This window comes from Pteropus alecto, unplaced genomic scaffold (genome assembly GCF_000325575.1).
Source record: "Pteropus alecto unplaced genomic scaffold, ASM32557v1 scaffold484, whole genome shotgun sequence".
Lineage (NCBI taxonomy): Eukaryota > Metazoa > Chordata > Mammalia > Chiroptera > Pteropodidae > Pteropus > Pteropus alecto.
The window spans coordinates 687,711-702,466 of record NW_006435778.1 but is presented as its reverse complement, the minus strand read 5'-3'; the positions used below and the strand labels follow the sequence as shown (position 1 = coordinate 702,466).

Genomic DNA, 14,756 nt, shown 5'->3' with positions numbered 1-14,756 from the left:
AGAGACAGACATGAAAGCTTATTTTCGAGTGTAACTGGTGCAGTATCAACAGTGGTACATGATGCAGTTTGGGCACAAAGGTAGAAGTACTTGATTCTGCCTCAGAGAAGCTTCTGAGGAATGATGCATGGGTAAGGCAAGAAGGAGTGAGCTTACCCAGTAAAGGGCGTAGGGCATTCCAGTTACAGGAGCAAGGCACAGGGATCAAATGGGACATGGTCATGGAAAAGTCGGTGTGGCTGGACTGCTAGAGTCATGGGGTCACTGGCAGGAGAGGACACTGAGAGGTATGCAGGAGCTCCATCATGCAGGTAGGAGTGGGATGATAACCTGAGGGCAACGGGGAGCAATGAAAGGGTTTTAAGCCAGAGAGGGAAAATGTTCAGATTTGTGTTTTATAAAGAACATTATAGCTTCAGGGTGCAGAATAGACTGGAAAGAAGGGCTGATGTCAGGAAAATCAGTTAGAAAGTTGTTGAGGTAATCCAGACACCCCACACTGAGACTGTGGCTATGGAGGGTAGATAGAAGTGGGCAGATTGTGGACAATCAGTAGCCAGGACCACCAGGACTTGTCTCTGACTAGGAATAAGTGAGAGAAATGGAGTTAAGGATGACCACACCTGGGTTTCTGGCTTAGGTTTCTTCCCACTTTGGACCTACCAATAGTTCACCAGAGCAGAGGCCAACGTCATGGGACCAGACACTGAGGACATAAGCAGACAGCACTCTGGCTCAGTTGAGATGCCTGGCGAGCCTCAAATCTGCAACCACGAATCCAAGCAAGACTCATGAGGCTGGCAGAGCAGTGCTGTTTCATTTCTGAGTTGGAAGGCTGGGTTAGACAGAAGGAGAAGCCTGCAGCCCCCTGCTCCCAACTCTTTCAGGCAAAGGGCCACAGTGAATGGGGGGCTAGGACCGCAGCCAAAAGCTTTTGGCCTGGAAAGGAATAAATCTCGATGCAGGGAAAGGAACAAGCACTCACTGAGTACTTTGTGTGCAAAAACCCCAAGCAAGGGGTCCAAAAGATGTTACTTTAATGCCTATAACAATCTTATCAAGTAATAAATCTCCATTTCACAGATATGGAAACGAAGGCTCCCCAAAGGTAAGTGACTTGCCCAAGGTCACACAACTAGTTGGTGGTGATGAGCTTAGAATCTAGGTGTATCTGACTTCAAAGCCCATGCTCTTTCTACTTTTCATTATATCCCAAAGAAAAGGAGCCAGCCTGGTACCCCAAGTCCCTCAGAGCTTCTGACCCCACCTTCCCCAACATCCAGACTGGCCCTGAGCCCAGCAGGTCAGTAGAAGACATCATTCACTCTCTTATCCACTTCAACCTAAGGTGTCAACTATTTGTAAGGTGACAATTATGCTGTGCTTAAGTTTCCCATAAGTTTCCCATCAAGTTCCATGTGCAACTCAGGGGACAGAGGAGAATAGAATGGGCAGCTTTGGCTCCCCAACTGGAGAAGCAGAGGCAGTGGCAGCGGCGGCAGCGGCAGAGACCTTGGTCAGGACCTACCTTGCTGGAAGAGAGTGAGTGTGACGGAGGTGACGAGCAGGAAGAGGGCCTCAATTGGGGGAAAGTGGGCAGGCTCATGAGCAAAGATGTGGACCAGCTACAACAAAGCAGGGAATTCTGGTCAGCTGTGGCCCTGTCTCACCAAGACTGGCCAGCAGCCCTGGAATGCAGGTGAGGACCCCTGGCAGGGCAGCCATCCAACCCCCTCCACCCACCTACCCCATCCCTGGGTCAGATCTCTGAGTAGGATGAAATCTACAACAATGCTGTTCCAATCAGAAGGCCCACCTGCCGAGTGAGGTCAAGAGCAGAGGCCTGGGGGATGGTGCTGTACATCCGACCCAGCATCTCACACAGCTGTGGCACCATGGGGGCAAAGTCATCTAGCAGCGTCTTAACAGACTTCTCAAAGATAGCGCACACCGCCTTGGAAAGAAAGCAAAGGGGCCCATGAAATAGAAAACAATATTGTATTATAATCATCAAATTAGCTTAAAAACTAGATCTTAATTATACTAACCACTAAAAAGAAATTATAAGGTGATAGAGGTGCTAACTATAGGTCTAATGGCAACCGTATTATAATACATAAATGTATCAAATCAATATGTTATATACCTTAAATTTACACAATGCTATATGTCAAATATATTTCAATTGGAAAAAAAAGAAAAAAAGAAAGCAAAGGGCCCTGGTCAGCGGGTCACAATCAGCTGGAACAGAACTGAGGATGCCTAACAAGGGGCCCTTACCTATAAGCCTCGCCAGACTCTGCAAACCAAGGAAGGTAAACAAACTTGACCCTGACCCTGAAAGGCAGGAGGCAAAAAGGCCCTTCTCAGAGCGGCACAGGATGGAACTTTATAACTCAACTCTTGCTACTTACATCTCCATCATTTCTTCTCAGGGAGCAGCAACAGCAACAAAATCCTTAATTGAAAAGACCAAAGGCAGGTCTCTGATGCTAAAGTGGATCCCTGACTGTCACTCAGCCCCAACATCACAGTCCTTTGGTTGAGTGCTTCTTGTGATACTGGGAAGTTCTGAATGTCTTCTTAAAAGATTCCTTGTATCTATGGGACAGGATTCACCTCCTTTATTTCCTCCAGACCACTGCAAGCTTAAGTGGGACAGCAACACTTTTCTTTTGCTCCACCTCTGAGCAAAGTCACCATGAGGCAGAGAGCAAGGGTCAGGGCTCACCTCCACCACCTGGGCATCATTCAGCCATTTGCTCAGCACCTTCTGGATAAGCTGGAAGACCTGCTGCAGCACCACCACCACCTAGAGACACAGGGAGAAGATATCCCCACCACTGTCACTAACCTGAAAAGGACCTATTAGTAAGAAGTAGGCCAGGAGTTCAAACCTATCACCCCAGACTGTGTGTGGAGGACTCAGTGCATGGGACCCTGGGGGAAGACTGTTTGCTGAATACCCCCATGAGTGAGAGAGGATATCCTGAATTCTAGGGATCCTCTCAGAAGCCTCAAACTGCAAAGCAGGGATATTATGAGTGCTTCATAAGATTATTAAAACTTTGAAACTTTCAAAAAAAAAATCACTCCCTCTCCAGTTTTGCTTAGTAAAACTCTTAGTGCCAAAAGCCTATGGGCTAGCCCCTGAAGCAGAGATGCTATCTCATCCAGATAGGCTTAAGGTAGACATCTCCCAAAGGATGCATAGATAAAGGCAGCTTATGGAGGAGCAGAGAGCAGACCGAAGTCCTGGTTGCTGAGGGAAGGCAGGATGACGACTACCATAAAAAGAGAAGGAGTTCTGCAGGAGAGGTTTGGTTTGGAGCCTAAAGGGTAACTGAAACTGGGGTGGGAAGTTGAGCAGAGAGGCCAGGATACTGTGGCTTCCTTTTCTCCAGGAGAAACACTGAAGGAGGTACTGGGAACAATGATCAAAGCAGTCTCTCATATTTGTACAAAACTTCACAGTATGCAAAGTATTTTCACTCAAGACTACATAATCACATCACTTAGCGGTTGAAGGATAATGTCAGTGTCCCCCATGGGGTGGAGGAACCACAATGGCATCACCCTGGTCAGGCTGGGGACAAAGACAATACCATCCATAGGGTGAGACAATGACATCACTCCCCACAGAGTGGGGGGCAATGATAAGATCATTCACAGAGTGTGGACCAAATGCATCATGCCCCAGGGGAACAATAACAATATTACCCATAAAATCAAGGGTGACAATGACATTCCTACAGGATTGGGGGGTAGGGGCAATGGCAATGACAATATCACCCACAGGGTTGGGTCCCTGTGGCACTGGCAGCTTCCGGAGCTCAGAGCCTTCATGATCATCCTCATGATGACTGACGTCCAATGTGGTGAAGAGGTTGGAGAGAAGCCCCAAGATGTGGACAATGGCCAGCTTGTTGGAGGGATTAGGCTATGGAGAGAAGAGAACCAAATTCTGGATCTCGCAGCACCAGCTTGGCCCCCAGCCCCAACCCTGACTGCCAGCTCCAGCCCCACTCCTCAGCAGCCACAGCCCACATGAAGGGGAGCTCCAGAGTCCCACCCTTGCTCCTCCCTAGCCACACACACCCCACCTCACTTACTATCTCTTCTGCCAGCTTCTCCAGCTGCTGGATATAGGGCGAGATGAGTGAGTGCAGGTTCTTAAGGATCTCCTCCACCTGCAAGGCTGACAGCAGGAAGCCGAGTGCTTGCATCAGCCACATACATTGGCTTGTCTGTGGGACAGAACATGGAGGGTCAACCTTGGACATATCTGGTTGTGGGTGGGAAGAATTAACTCACTGGGGAAGCTTCCAAGAACACAGTATAATGGACAAGACAGAAGATAGGAATCCTGTGGGTTCCTATTATATCCCCAAGGAGCTTCCCAGAAACTTTGAGCTCACCTTGTGGATCTGTTTCATCAGCACATCCTGGGGATAAAAAGAAAGAATGTGGTATCAGAGTTGCACAGAGTGTACCTTGAGGTCCAGCTCCACCCAGGGCCCCTACATACCTGGGAGACAGCCACGATGTTGGCGGCATAAGGCGGCAGGTCATACTTGCATTCTCGGCAGATCTTTTTGAGGGTGGACACGGAAGAGACAGAGAGTTCAGGATTGCCTAGAGCGTGAAGTACGAGGGGCAGAACACTGTTGATCATGACGGGGTGGTCAGCCAGCCATTCAGACAGAGCTCCTGGTGGAAGAAGAGAGAAGGGGTAATATCTGAAGCAGGTCATGACCCTGCAAGGCAGGTAGAGCTTCTGGGCAGGGTCAAGTTGCAGCCCCAGTACAGTGCACTGTTCATTCAGAGACTGAATGGGCAAATAGGCATGCATATTATCAAACATGATCCTTACAGCTGAGAAGCAGGAAGGAGTTACTCAGCAGAGGCCAAGCACTGCTATTCCATTGACAGTTAACTAGCCTTACTGAATTGCAGCTCAGTACACTGTAGTAGGGACCCCTAGCCAGCCAGCTGGCTGTAACGCTGACTGCACGTGTAGGCATGTGTGTCTCCCCTATTTTGGATAGCACCCAGCAGGCTGGCTGTGGCTGGGGATTGGTGCCTGTGGCTCTGGGAATGTGCTCATGGGTATGTGCCAGGTCTCACCAATGGTGAACATGACAGTATCCGCTAGCTGCACGTTGCTGATGCTGATCCGTGGGATGAGGCCAATAAGCCCAGGCACCACATCAGAATAGTTGACATCGATGGTCTCTGCGATGGATTGGAAGCCATAGAGCAGGGCCTCTGTGTGCTGGGGAAAGAAGATGCCACTGGCTTGGCTGAGGAGGTGGGTGTGACAGGTCTGGGAGGGCTGAGGGAATCAGGCTTGAAAGGTACCTGCCAGGAGTAGGGCTCCTCTGAGCTGGTGAGCAAACGGCCCAGTTTGTCATAGAGGTTGCTGAGCAGCTCGGCCCCCAGCATCTCATAGACATACATAAGTGTGTCTGAGATGTCCACCCTAAGAAGCAGATGAAGACCTTATACACTACCAGGATCCTGCTCTCAAGCCCAGGAGCCCACCCTGGTACCCTCACAACCCTGCAAAAGTGCCTAGAGAATAGAAAAAGGAGCCCCAGGATTCAGGAAGCCTAGCCTTGAGCCCCTCCCCTTATTGCCTTCATTATTTCAGGGCTGCATTCAGATCTAGGATTGGCCTGCTACCATCACCTGTAAATTCGGAACTGCTCCTTCTCATCTGAGGACCAGAATCCATATTCCTCATCAGAAGGGAACTGGGCCTTGTGCAGAAGCACATCCACCAGCTGAAAGTAGACTGGCCGGTACACCTGCTGGTACACAGCCTGCTTCTCTGCCTCAAAGGACAGAATGTCATCCTGAGAGAGCCAGGGAAGAGTGTTAGCTACCTCGCCAGCAGTCACAGAAGCCCATTCTTCTATCGTGACCCCATCCTACTGAAGGTCACTTGAACACACCTGTAGCGTGTACCAGAAGGTGAGGGTCAGGGAGCTGGTGGTCTCATTGACAGGATAGTGGCCAGGGATGCCCGTGCAGAACATGATCATGTTGACAAGGGCCAGGAAGCTCTGCCAGTGCTCCACCTGGTCCAGCAGGGCCCTGTAGGGAGGAGATAAAGTAAGGTCACACCACCTCTTAGAGGGCCCTGCTATCCCACCCCCAGCTGCCCCACTCCTCACCGGGAGTGGTTCTCGCCCAGGGCCACAGCAATGCGACAAATGCCATGGGAGGTCTCCATGTCCCCATTCTGTACTGCCTGTCGCAGTTGATCCTGTAGTCCCAGTACCAGCGGGATGAGTTTCAGGAGTGTGTTCACATACCTGGAGATATAAGAAGAGGAGATCCATCACAGCTGTCTGCCCATCCCTCACCATCTTTGAAAGAAAGGAACATTCTCCCTGTCTTCCATCAAAGCCCCCCTCCCCGCATCAAATCCAAAGCAAAAAAGAGGTCAGAGCCCACATAGCAGCTTTGACGCTGACCACGCTAGGAAGAACGTTATGTCAGAGACTTCCAGGAGAACTCTGGAAAGAAAACAGAAGGTCTGTTATGGGTTGAAGTGTCTCTTCCAATTGGACCTAGAGACGATGCTGGAATGCGTTAAGACTTTTGGGGAGACTGGAATGAGGTAAATGTATTTTGCATGTGGGAAGGACATAAATTTGGGGGAGTCAGATGGCAGATTGTTATGGGTTGAATTGTGTCCTCCCCCAAAAAGACATATTGGATTCTTAACCTCTACTACCTCACAATGTGACCTTACTTGGAAATAGGATTATTGCAGACCAGGTCATAGAGTAGGGGGACCCCTAATACAATATGACTGATGTCTTTATAAGAAGATATCCACGTGAAGACAGAAAAACCTACAGAGAGAATGACATGTGATGACAAAGGCAAAGATTAGAGTTATACAGCTGCATGCCAAGGAACACCAAAGATTGCCAGCAAACCACCAGAAGCTAGGAAGAGGCATGGAAAGATTTTCCTACAAGTTTCAGAGGGAGCCGACACCTTGACTTCAGACCTCTAGCCTCCACAATGGTGAAGCAATAAATTTCTGTTGTTTAAAGCTACCCAGTATGTGGTACTTTAGAAAACGAATAGATAGTGTTTAGGGAGACTGAACGAGGATGAGAGACAGAAAAGTTAACACAGGCTCAGGAGCCCTGTTAAAGACTTTAGAAGGCAGCAATAGCTCCTAAGAGCATCAATCCCCACCTTCCACTTCACCGCCCCCACCAAATCCTAACTCCAGAGGGTGCTGCCTGGAGACAGCTGGGACAGTTTCAGTCTCATGCCCTGACACAGGCTGTACCACCAGACAATGGGCACCTTCAGGCCAGCCTCTGGCACAAAGAGCAGGGACAGGGCCAAGGCCATGACCCGTGAGCTCCCCAGTAGCTGAGATGGGGGCAGGAAGTAGTACCCTACCCCCACAGCATCCCCAGTATATGTCAAAGCTCCCCCACACCTGCCAAAATTCATGTATGCAGTAGGTCCTCAATGAAAGTTCTTAATTTGTCTCATCTGCGCCTCATAATAAAATAAATCAAGGACGACATAGCCCAAAGGGTTCAGAGTATTACTCAAGGTCATACAACAACTTAGAGACAGGTCCCAGGTTGAGACAGCCCCTTATAGTGCTGTGGCTCTGCTTCTCTTTCAGGGTCCAACCTGAATTTCTCTAAAGTATCTATGAAGATCTCAGCCCAAATCTCAAGTCCTAACTGATGGGAACCCCCAAGAGATTGTTTAATTCACCTTCTCTCCTCTCCCAGCCCCCAGTGAAAAGCTTTTCCAGGATTAAAAACATATTACAGAAAAAAAATTTTTTCAAAAGAGAGACGGCCAAGGCAAGAAGGAACAGCTGTGGAGGAGTGAGAAAAGGTCAACTTGAGTGCAAGCTTAGCCAAGGGGAGGGCCAATGTCAGGACACCTGGGTAAAGCAGAGGCTGGATGACCCAGGAGTGAAGAACCTTTGAAGGTGACTTTGTCAAGCCAAAGCTTTGGCTCCAGGCTGAGTGCAGCCCACCCACGGGGAAACTCTTGCATAGATTTCCTACCACCTGGGCACCTGTGCCTGAGACCTGTGAGTATATAGAACAGGCCTGAGGCCCCCAGAAGTTACTAGGTTTGGGGAAGGGAGATAAGAGAGGATGTTTTTAGGGCTATGGCTGAGACTGGGTTCAAGAGGGCCGATTCCTGTTGGTCAGCTTGAGCCGCTGGGACTCCTTGGCTGCCACTCACAGTGAGCTCAGCTCAGACCTGCAATTAGAGCTCCAGGAGCAGAGCTGAGAAAATGGGGAGAGTTGCTAAGCAACAAAGGGAGCCGCAGCCAATGGGTGCTCAGGAGGCTGTGAGTTCCCTCACAGGCTTCTTGCTCACCCATTCTCATTAGTTCAGAGGAGAAGAGGCATCAGTTACCTGCCAAAGCCCTCGAGACTGGCTCCGCGGGTAAACCTGGGTGTATCCAAGGACACCCCACATCACCCACACACTGGCCCTGGCCAATTCCCCTTTGCCACCAACTGTCCGAGTCTAGCCAGCACTTGAGCTTCAGGCTGCCACAAAAGGCCTTGACCTGGGACTTGGTACCCACCTTAAGTTGGAAAACCTGGGAAACCAGGGAAAAGGCATCATACTAACAGCTAATGCAATAATGATACTAAATATTACAACTGCCACTTATTGGAGTGCACAGGAACCACACTAAACCTTTCACAGACCCTCTCTTATTTAATCCTCATACTAAAGTATTCTTTGTAGAATACCAGGAGCAGGCCCTGTGCACCTATTCGCTGGTGGCGCTTGCAGCTGCAGCATTTATCTTGAGATAACTCACGGATTATAGTCCTAACCTTACCCCCAAAGTTTGCCACAAAATAACTCGTTTTTATTATTATTTTCACATCGCTCTAGTATAGATCATAGTCTCTGGAAACAAATGACATCATTCTATTTATAGCATTCTGTTTTTAGTAGTGTATTTCCATTTACAAAATACAGTAATTCTCAATCACTGAAATGTCAAATCCTAGCAAACGTAGAATTCCTACACGTGATGTTAACATCATTCTTGAACAGTTGTTAGAGTTATTTCATGAATCCGATTTATGTATACATTTCTGTTACATTAGGATTAGAGATAAGTTTTGTTTAGAAATAACTCCAAGAACAGTTTTTATATTTTCACATTGAAAACCAGTCAGATTTTCTTCAGCTTCAAAGAGTGTGTTTATGTAACATTAACGCTGTCAGCGAGCTGCACTTTTTCTTTCTAATCAAGAAATGGGTTAACCCATTAAAATTCTGTGAGGTTGACATGATCATACCCATTTTACTGATGAGGAAACTGAGGCTTAAAAGTGGCTTACCCAAGGTCTCAAATCTAGTATGTGGACCATCTGGGATTCAAACTTGGATGTGATTAAAGCCAAGGCTAGAGTCATTAACGGCTCCCCCATGCCATCTCTTTCGGTGTTTTTTTTCCCCTCCAACTCTGCCAACGGTTTCCCAAAGCCCTAGCTCTTAAATGTCAGTGTCACCCTGCTGTCTAATCAGGTTCTCATCAGGCTCTCTCATACCCTTCCCTTGCTTAGGCTCCTTCGTCTGTCTGAGACATCCTCCCCATATACATCACCTCCATCTGAATAACTTTTACACAGCCTTCAAAGCACAGTTTGGTTGTCACCTCCCCTGGAAAGCCTTTCACAACCCATAGACTGGGTTAAATGCCTACTCTGGGCTCTTACAGTCCCCTGCTCTCTCCATTAAAGTATTCATCACACTGACTGTATTTGCCCGTTCATGTATCTACTGAGTTATAAGCTTCTGACTTGCAGAAGTTAACCCATTCATCTTCTATGCTTCTACTGCTCAGCTCAGGGCCCAATACACAAAAAGGTGCTCAACAAACATTTGCTGAACAAACACCTCACTACACTCACCTTCTTTCCGGTCCTTGAATGTACCACGATACTGTCCATCACAGGCCTTTGGACCTGCTGTAGTTCGTGAAGCCTGAGACGCTCCCTCTTCCCCCAACCTCTCCCACCCCTCTGTTCCTACCCCTCACCACTCAGGCAACTCCTACTTTTCATCTGTTCAAATATTGAATGCTACCAAGTGCTGCCAGGCACAATGTGACAAAATAAAATGACAGAGTGCCTGTCCCCACAGAGCTGAGAGACTAATGGGGAGACATACATTAATATATAATGAAACCATGTTATGAGATAAGAAGGAAAAACACTGGAAGCTCTGAGATAAAATAATAGAGGAGATCAAACTTAGTCTTAAAAATCATTGAGTACATAAAGTTTAAGCTTAGGAAAAGATGATACATCAAGTATACGCGATGATTCAGAGCCTGCAAGGAGCATGGGACGTTCAAGGGACTGAAAAGACTGTGAGAGTAAAGAAAGCAGGGAGCATGGCATATGAGCCTGGAGATGTCATATTGTGCAGCATCTCTGTGAACCATGTTAAGGATTCTGAACTTTATCCTAAGTGCAGTGAGAAGCTACTGAAGGATTCTGAGCAGGAAGGAAAGATTAGATACTCATTTTTAAAAGATCACTATGGCTGCTGGGTAGACAATGAAGGGTACAAGAATAAAAATCAGGGGACTGGTGAGAAAGCTCTATAGTAATCTGGGGAGAGATAATGACAGCTTGGACTAGAGTGGTGGCAATGGAAATGGAAAAAAATAGATTTGCAATATGGTCAGGAGCAGAACAGTCAGAACTTGGTGACTGATTGGCCAAGAGAAAGAGAAGAATCAAATATTTTAATTGAATAATTCATTGGATGGTTAGTTGTTTAATGTCTGTCTCATTCTCTGTACCATAAGGACAGGGACCATGTCTTATTTGGTTCCTTGCTATATCTCCAGCATAGGACCAGGCACACATTGGTACTGTGTTTATTGAACAGATGGATAGATGGATGTGTGGCTGGCCAAGTAAACTGTCCCTCTCTGGGAAGGTGGGGACCAGCTCACCTCTGGGCATCAGGCTGTGAGATGGCATTGACAATGGCCTCCACACTGCTGTCGAAGAGCTCCGAGTCCTGTAGAGCAGCGAAGGCAGCCTGAATGAGCGCTTCACAATCTTGCAATGGCACCTCCAGCTGAACCCAGCTGGAAAAGCACTTGAGCACCTTCTGACGTACACAGCTGGGTGAGCTGGGCTGCTGTAGCAGCTGCTCCAGCAACGGGAAGACAGCCCCAAACTCCACTGCCAGGCTGGCCCGCACCAGGCCCTTGCGATATTGGGGCAGACGGCTGGTCTGAAATTCCTCAGGCAGCACTGTCAACAGCTCTAGCAGAGCCAGGCAACGGCCCTGGCCATCCACTGGCGAGTCCTCAGCCTGGAAGAGCCGTACCATATCTGCCACAGCACATGGCCAAGCATCGGGCATCATGCTGAGAGCCAGCGAGGCCAGTGCCACACACAGCCGAGTCAGTACAATCTTGGAACCACTGGCAAAGTGGGTGATCTGGGTGAAGAGCTGTGCCTTTAGACTTTCATACTGGTCAGTGGGGATGTCACTCCAGTAGCGAGAGATCTTGATGTGCAGGGCACTGGCCCCAAAGTACTGGATCTCAGGCACCTTGTCCGGCTGTAGAAGCTGCCAGCTGAAGTGCCAAGCCTGTGGGGAGACCTGGGCCTGCATCAGCCACTTCTGAGCCAGGTTCTTGTTCTCAATGTTGGGGTCGTAGTAGAGCTGGTGCAGCGCCTGTAGGACAGCACAGGACTGAGCAGGTGCTGGTCACTCTGGATCCTGCCAGAGCCCAGAAAAGAGGCCGTGATTTGGTCCTGCAAGACTGCTTTGTCTTTCTGACTGAGGAGTGGGGGCTGAGCAGGAAGGGAGAGCTCAGGGCTCTACAGTTTCCTGGGCTTGGGGTCCTGCCAATAACTTAAGAAGCTGAACTTTGCCCATGCTCTACCATATCCTCTTCTTATAGCACAACATTATGGGTTCAGCGAGAACCTCCATAAGAAAGCAAAAAAAAAAAAGGAGGCTGAGCTTGCCAAAGGGGGAGGCACTTGAGGTAAAGGCAAGGCCCAGATGGAAGGAATGGCTCCATAGGGATGAAGCTAAGCCTGAGAAGAGCATAGAACAGCCTGAGCGACCCTGACCTTCCCCCAGGATATCCCTAGGTCACTCCAGATGCTGGCATCAAAGCCAGTGTGAAATATGAGCAGGACTAAGACTTTGCCAGGCAGGCCTATGGCAGAGACATACTAGAGAGAAGGGTGAGAACACCCTCAGAAAGCACATGTGAGGGTTTGAAAAGCTGGTCCAGAGAAATCTTGTGGCCCTGGCAAATGAGAGCCAAGAGCTCTCAACTAGCCAAATCCTCAGGGTCTCAATTCCATTGGGACTTTACACAGTTAAGAAAACAGAGGTTTATCTCCCTGGTAGCACATGGAATAGTACACCACCATGCCAACACTGCCCAGCCCTAGGGGGAAGAGTGAAGCCTGGATTCTGACCCCCTAAGCAGTCTCCATCCAAGTATGCTTAGCTTTATCTGTCCCCCTGACAGCCAGTTATGGCCACTGTCCCTGTTTGGCCCCTCAGGGATGCAGAAGCAGGCAGAAAATAGAAGCAGAAGGGATGCATCCTCACTATGTGGTAAGGCAAACATGGCTCATGAATAGCAAATGAATATCTGCAACCGTTCCCTATTTTCCAGCAAGGCAACTCAATCCCCCCTATTTCTGCATTCCAGGGCTCTAGGGGCAGAATCCAGAAGAGAACCAGAAAAGCAGTTTTCAAAAAAGATGGACTGGGCAGTGCAGGAGTCTGGGAGGGTCATGGCAGAAAGCTATATGGGCAGGTGAGAAGGAAAGAACCTCGAGGGTGCCAGCAGGACCAGGCCCCTTGGACTCAGTACAAAACAAAGGGGTCCAGCCCTACTCCTTTCTGCCTCGGACTGGTCTGGCCTCCATCCAATAAAGGAAGGACCCTTCTCTAAGGAAGAGTGAAAACATAACCCAGATTGTTTTAGTCCCAGATTATTTTCTGAGCCCCTGACTCAACAAAACAAGTCCAAGATGGTTCAGCATCAGTTTGGTTCCTGGGGATTGAGCTGCAGGTCTTCCTGGGTTCCTAGTTTCTTACTGCACTGCTCATGCAGTTCTCATTGAGCTGGAGAATAGTCAGTCCGGCTGGAGGTCTAAGCTATCAGCATTCTGGAGAGACCATCCCAAGACCCTAGAGTATCTATCTACAGAGGACCCAGGCCTAAGAAAAGCCAAAAATAGCCCATTGAAATGCTGTAACATTGCTGTCACGTCTGCCCAGAGAGACAGCAAATGCCAGGTGTCCTGGAGGCACCATCCCAGCAGACACCCAGCTCAGGCCTAGGCTCCGGCATTAGTGTAAATCCCCAGAACTTCTGCTCTGTCACTGGAGTGCCCGCCCCAGGGCCCTCATACCTTCTCCACGTTCTCCACAGTGAAGTCCAAGGCTGGTGCTGCTCCAGCCCCTGCAGCCCCCGGCTGCTCCTCCCGCCGCTCCATCTTTGCTCCCTCCCCAGCAAGGAGGTGGACCCTGACCTATTTCCTGCCCCAGCCCCTTGGCTGCTGGCCCCCTGCTAGACCCCGGCTTGGGTACCCAGGGAGTGGTGGGATGACAGGAGACCCAGGGTAGGCATGGCTGCCGAGGCCTCCACACCTCGGTTGGGGGTGTGTGAGGGGTGCCAGAAACCAAAAGGGGTGCTCTTAGGATGAGACCCAATGAGAAGGACTCCGAGGAGGGCGCCCTCAGTGAGTTCTCAGGAGGGGGTCCTAGTGGTAGCTCACGGCTCTGTTCTCAGAGTCTGTGAGGAAGAAGTCATAGGAGAGGGAGGCCTCTGGGGGAAAGCGAGCCCTAGGCCCTTGAGGGGACACCGGAGCGATAGCCTGTACCCACAACACCCTCGTCTGCGTGAGCTCCTGGGTCCTATGAGGAGGTCACGGGGGTGGGAGGTCACGGGGGAGAGAGCCCTTCGCGGGTTACGGAGGCGATCCAACGAAGCGCGGGAGTGCAGCTTCGACAGTCTGGGGCGAAGAGTCCGTAATGTTGAGGGGCTGTGGCAGGTTCCCTCCGCTCGGCCTGGCCCGTGCTCTTCTCACCGCCCGGCTCCAGCCCCACTACAGTCGCTGCCTCCGCCCCAGTGACTGACAGGAGAGCCGGCCCGGCCGGGACCGGGAGGGGATCTCCGCGAGGTGCGGGCTGCCCAGAGCGCCTGTCGCCGGCACAGCTGACTCAGGCGCCGTCCCTCCCACTCGCCTGACCTGGCCCGGCCCGGCCCGGCACAGCCCGGCACGGCCCAGCGGAACTGCGCAGAAACTCATTCCGGGTCTCTGGCCTTATCCTCGCGCCAGCCCGCGCGCTCCCGAGCAGGCGACGGAGCGGCGCTCCGATCGAGGCCCCCGCCGAGTCGAGGTCCTGCCGCACCGCACCCTGGGAAATGTAGTTCGTATTGAACCCAGCTGGTGGAAGGCACCTGGCGGCAGAGACATGGAGCACGTGGGCTGGTGACCCGCAGAGCTCCGCGAGCCCCAGGCTTACCGGGACCGACAGGCACTCCTAGTCAAACCAGCAGGGAGAGCTGTAGAGCTACTCCCTAAGACTGTGTGACTCTCAAGGGGAGGGTGGATGGAGATGGGAAGGTGGGAGCCCGGACTGGAGGATAAGGGGGTGTGTGTGTGTGTGTGTGGGCGGGTGTGTGTGTGTGGGGGTGGGTGTGGGTGTGGGTG

General features: G+C 50.3%; 1 protein-coding gene across 2 annotated transcripts in view; it reads right to left on the bottom strand.

Annotated features, from left to right (window-relative positions):
* The window catches only part of IPO13 (importin 13), a 19,509-nt gene extending 5,153 nt beyond the window's left edge, over positions 1-14,356 (bottom strand). Inside the window, exons 1-14 of one of the 2 annotated variants that reach the window (XM_025046441.1) lie at positions 13,452-14,356; positions 11,006-11,742; positions 6,180-6,320; positions 5,958-6,099; positions 5,692-5,858; positions 5,362-5,482; positions 5,128-5,275; positions 4,529-4,710; positions 4,419-4,445; positions 4,113-4,247; positions 3,797-3,940; positions 2,732-2,812; positions 1,817-1,954; positions 1,529-1,625 (exon numbers count right to left, since the gene is read on the bottom strand). In XM_025046441.1, coding sequence (XP_024902209.1) covers positions 1,529-1,625; positions 1,817-1,954; positions 2,732-2,812; positions 3,797-3,940; positions 4,113-4,247; positions 4,419-4,445; positions 4,529-4,710; positions 5,128-5,275; positions 5,362-5,482; positions 5,692-5,858; positions 5,958-6,099; positions 6,180-6,320; positions 11,006-11,742; positions 13,452-13,535 — 2,344 coding nt within the window. In that variant the 5' untranslated portion in view covers positions 13,536-14,356. The remainder of the gene's footprint in view (positions 1-1,528; positions 1,626-1,816; positions 1,955-2,731; positions 2,813-3,796; positions 3,941-4,112; positions 4,248-4,418; positions 4,446-4,528; positions 4,711-5,127; positions 5,276-5,361; positions 5,483-5,691; positions 5,859-5,957; positions 6,100-6,179; positions 6,321-11,005; positions 11,743-13,451) is intronic. The other variant, XM_006911399.3, reaches the window with a different exon arrangement.
* Between the last annotated feature and the right edge of the window lie 400 nt (positions 14,357-14,756).